The sequence below is a fragment of the Antrostomus carolinensis genome, unplaced genomic scaffold (genome assembly GCF_000700745.2).
Source record: "Antrostomus carolinensis isolate BGI_N321 unplaced genomic scaffold, ASM70074v2 scaffold56462, whole genome shotgun sequence".
In the NCBI taxonomy this organism is placed as follows: domain Eukaryota; kingdom Metazoa; phylum Chordata; class Aves; order Caprimulgiformes; family Caprimulgidae; genus Antrostomus; species Antrostomus carolinensis.
Window position 1 is genome coordinate 1 of NW_010298664.1, and position 4998 is coordinate 4998.

Consider the following 4998-nt stretch of genomic DNA (forward strand, 5'->3'; position numbering starts at 1 on the left):
CCCCCCCAGGGAGGGGAGCCGTGGGGAGGGGGCGCCCCGAAACGGAGCTGTGCCCAAGCTGCCGAATGGAAACGGGGCAGAAAGAGGGAGTGGGGCTGTTTTCCTTGACTTGTGTCTGCTTTTCTTCAGGGAGCGCTCGGTGCGCTGCTGCTGCAGCTGGTCAGACAGATCTCATGGCTGAGATCGCTGCCGGACGCCAGGAAAGAGCACAGGTCTCTCTGGCTTTCTTCGTTGCCCTCTCAGCAGACAGGTTAGCAGCTCTGGCTTGTGAGGAGGGCTAGTGGGAGGGCCCGGCTGTCGGACAGGGTTTCTACCTCATGGTAACTGAGACTGGAAGAGAGCTGTTGTGGGGAGCTGACAGCCAGCTTTCAAACTCTGGGGAGAGTGAGGGCTGGTATCTGTCAGGGGTATCTCACTGTTCCTTAAGCTCAGAGCAGAGAAGGACGCTGGGTGGATATACAGTTCGGTGTTGTCTCCTAAAGCAGACACTGCACAGCTAACAAGAACTGCTTTGTGCTTTATATTTCAGTGGTGACTGAAGCCTCAACCAGCTGTCCCAGTGCACAGCTGGGGTCCCAGTTCCTGCAAGAAGGAAGTCCAGAGGCTGTACCAGAGAATTCATCCTCAGGCATCCCCTCGGGGCAAGGAGAGAGCCAGCCCTGGGTAGAAGTAGGTATGTGCAATGTGCTGCTGTGGCAGAAGGACTTCGGAGTGTCTGAGTTTCCCCAAGGCAAAGCTAGGAGCCAAGAAGTGTATTGACACTTGAGGAGATAGGTTAGAGAGGAAAGACAACTTCAGAGAGGTGAATCAGGAGTCCAGAGACAGGAGAAAAAAAGATCCTGAAGGCAGGGAGGAGCCTGCGCTGTAACTGTGCAAGTGACATCAGCTTTACCAATACTCTGCCTTAGAGATCTGATTACAGCATCCAGTTTCTGGTCTTTTATTGTGGACAGATGTTTGCAGTCGGAAGTATTCAGGCAAATAGTGCACCATTGATCTGGGGGACATGTGTACATGGTGTGAAACTAAATAAATTATTTTCTTCCTGGAAGATAAGGGTGTATTTCCAAGCACTTATGCTGTAGATAAGACAATGGAAGGAGGTATCAAAGATATTCTTATTAAAATGAATTTTATAAAGATAGGAAGATATACTTCAAAAAAATTTAAGTCTTATCGAGGAAAGCATGTCTTAATATGTTAAATTTAAAGTCATACCAAGGAGGGTCAGATGAGGCTTATGATAGGGCTACTCACTAGATGTATAAATACTAATAGTGGCTTTAGGAAATTTGTTAAAAGCAGGAAGCCTGGAGCAGGTCGAAAGGGGGACAAATATGGTCATGGTGTAGAAAGGGCACACAAAAAAGCCATCCCACAAATGCTGACTAGATGATGTAGTGTTGCAGAAAAGGTCAGAGGGGTTCCCCATTCTTTGCTTTCATCCAGATTTTTGGCTTGCTTCTATTCTGATTTAAGCTACTGCCCATCACTGCTTATCAAACCCATCTCCTGCCAGAGGTTACCATTCCCATCAGTTGGCAAATGGAGCATTTTGTTTCCATGTCTCCTAATTAGCTCCAGGAAAACAGCCAGGTTAATTTACCTAAACTGCCAATTAGACTGTTTAACCCATCTGCTTTTGCCTGGAGCGTATTAAGAAGCACTCAAACACACTGCCTCGCTGGCAGATTATTGGACATGGACCTCTGGGAGAAGTGGTGGGGAATAAGTGGAGACAGTGATGCCTTCAGTTGGCACAGCTGAACATTCAGGAGTGAACGTGTGTCTGTGTCTGACAAACAGTTTCCTACTGAGAGTCAATAGGAAGAGCTTTTAGGCAAACTGATAAATTGAACAGTGACAAGTCGCTAAGGCCACATGCACTTGTTCAGATGTTCTTCAGAAGCTATGCAATTGCTGAGCCTCTAATGATGATATGTAATCCAGTGCTTAAATCTGCTGTATGACCAGAAGAATAAACACTGACAAATTGGACACTGAGCCACAGAACTGCAAAAAAGGGTAATTCTAAGTTGATAGAAACTGTGTTATAGAATAGAGATGTTAGATACCTGGATGAGTGTGCTATATCAAAGAATCAAACGTCTTAGAAGGATTTAGGAAGCCATTTCTCAGGCCAGCTTGCTCCATTGCAGAGACTTAAGAGAGTTGTAAATCTATTAAGAGTTCTTTGGAGAAGGCAACAGGCATGTGGAGAAAGATTATCCAGCTTTTAGCTTGCTGAAAATCTTACAGCCCAGACCTAAAACAAAGCTATCTAGAGAAATAAAGCTGATGTGGAGGAAGACATAGGGGCTACTCTTGGGCTAGTAACTCCTTAAAATACAAGAAATAGTTTTCACAGTGGAGAGCTGTTACTGCTGGATTCCCCTAAGTCCTTTGTTGAAACCTGTTTTGTTCAGCACAGTCAACAGTGATTTGGAAAAAAAGAGGTGACAAGTGAGGTGACAGAAGAAACAAATGGTACAAAATTATTCAAGACAGTCAACTGTGAAAGTCACAGCAAAAGATTGCACAAGCAGTAAAGCCAGGGTAATCCCAAGGTAGGTTAAATTAGTGTACACAGGGGAATGTAGCTGTAAATACACATACAGAATGAGGAGTGTCAAATTAATAATTATATTGCAGAGGGAACATTTAAAGTCACCATGGATAGGTCTTTGGTAAGGTTAAGTCAGTGCTCAGCAGCAGTGAGGCCAATTAAATGTTAATTATTGTAAAGGAAGGAACTGAGGACAAGACAGTATCATAGGTTTGTGTAAGTCTGTGATGCAGCCACATCTTGAACACTTAAGGAAAAGACACTGTCTTAAAAACAGTAACAAAAATGGCATAGAAAAGGATGACAAGGAGACAGTTACATACAAGTAGAGGCTGACTCTTCAGCTTAAAAAAGAAGTCGCAGGAAGTGGCAGAGGGTTTGTTAGGGATCTGTGAAACTAAAAGTGTTGAGGGAGAATGAATAGGGACAATATTTTTGATAATACTCATTAATAGGCAGCACAGAAACGCTCAGCTAGCGAGTCTGAAAAAAGGCAAAAGACAATACGTGTTTGGCCAGGGCACAGGTAAATTGTAGAACTCATTGCTACAGGCCAGAAGTATAAATGAGTTCCAAGAATTGATTAGGTAAAATTACACATTCAAATTAAACTTAATTGGTCTAGCCAAAACCTCCTGCTCAGAAGATCACAGAACAGCTGATTGCTGGAAAGTTCTGCCAGGAAAAGCGTGACTTTATAATCCCTGTTCCTTACACTTTCTGCCCAAGCATCTACAACTGTCAGTTGTCAGAGCTAATGTACGTCAGAAATAATTTGATTTTGCTCCATACATAAGTCCTCAGGTTACATTCTCACATTATGCTGTGCATCCATTTTGTGGGAATTTATTGAGAAGAGTCAGGGTGAAGAGATTCAGTAATTTTCACTGAAGAGTCTGAAAAAAATGCATAATTCTGTAATGTGAGAAGTCCTGTGAATCTTTCCGTGGAAGGTTTTAAAGTGAAGCTTGCTGATGCCTTGGTGATACCTTTCTCTCAGAGTATGTTTTGCTTTCTACAGAAAAAGCTGCATAAGGTTTAGGATTTTTTTTTTCTGGTATTCATCTACCAAAAGAGAATGAGGCTGACTAAATCAGAATGCAGCAAGAAGCTGGGGAGATCAGAAGGAAGGAAAGGACAGTTACCTGGCAGGAGAATCTGGTAGCAAAGTCTTGCCATTAGAAAACAGACCTCCAGAACTCAAAGTGGAGCAAAATGCACCTCAACTTCTACAGTTTGCTGTTGCCAGCAATAGCAAAGGACCTTCTAGAGAGAATTCCATGTCCTCACCCTTTCTTTCAGTGTTTCAGTTAATTTCCAGACTTGCTTGTGCTGGTCTATGTGACAATCTGCTATTGCCATCAGCTACTTCATTACCTCAAGTGGCAAAGATTTTTGTGATGGATCCAAACATCCCAGCTTTGCAGAGGAGCCTTTCCAGTTTTAACATAACACAATATGATAGAATCTATTATTTTTAGTGTGTTTAAAAAGAAAACTTTAGGAAATTAATTTAAAAGTTGCTATAAATAGCATTCTGGATATTACTATCAGCAAGTCCTCAGCTGCATGATCACATCCTATTTTTTTCATACAATTCCTGCCTCACTTGAAGCTTTTTTGCTGAAAGTTAAAGGCACATAGTGAACAAGCAGGTGATTACAGCCAGTCTCAGTGTTATAGCAACTGAATGCTGCCCTGGGGAGTTGTATTTTACCCTTGGCAGAACTGTAAAATTCGTTATTTCAATTCCGAGATTACAGACATTTCAAAAGTGTGTTTTCATTTCAAAGCACAATGAAACCGATTGGAAACACTAAAATTTTCCATGAGGCACAAATCCTGGATTTTGTCCAGTTCTTGTTGTGAATTCATTCTTGTGAAACGTTTGGATGTTTTGGGATGAGCAATCTAGACTGTCTATGAGAAGATTATTAATTCCTCATTTGGAGCTAGCTTTGAGCAACGTTTGATTAGTACAGGATGAACAGTGGGGAAGTACAAAATATTTATTAGCTACTGAGTATGTGAGCATTGGGCATCCAGTACACTGAAAACTGCAAGGTTGCAAGGAAAAAAGGATGCACAGTCGTGTTACATCATAGCACATATTTGAAGAAGTAGAAATAAAGTTGCACAGAAAATTCCAGCTGTGCTATTGCAAGCTTTTGTGTGCTTCGAACATACAACCTTTAAGAATGGTTCAGCGTGGTTCTGTGTGTGCAGTATAGCAATGGGTTTGTTCATAGCCTTGTTCCTGTGAAGTTCTGCTGAAGCTTGACCATTCTTTGGGAAATAAGAAACAAACAGTTGGGATGAACTTGGATTAACTAATGTCAGGTTGAAGGTTCATCTAAGCTGGTCATCCCATTCTCCTGAAGTGGGATGGGATTCTTTGCTGTCAGGAGGTGCTTTTATTTCTCAATTTCCTG

General features: G+C 42.2%; 1 protein-coding gene across 1 annotated transcript in view; it reads left to right on the plus strand.

Moving 5' to 3' along the window:
- Positions 1-129: 129 nt before the first annotated feature.
- DELE1 (DAP3 binding cell death enhancer 1) overlaps positions 130-4998 on the plus strand; it is a gene marked incomplete at both ends in the record, with an annotated part of 11666 nt that continues 6797 nt past the window's right edge. The window contains 2 exons of the mRNA XM_029083623.1: positions 130-250; positions 530-673. Coding sequence (XP_028939456.1) covers positions 130-250; positions 530-673 — 265 coding nt within the window. The remainder of the gene's footprint in view (positions 251-529; positions 674-4998) is intronic.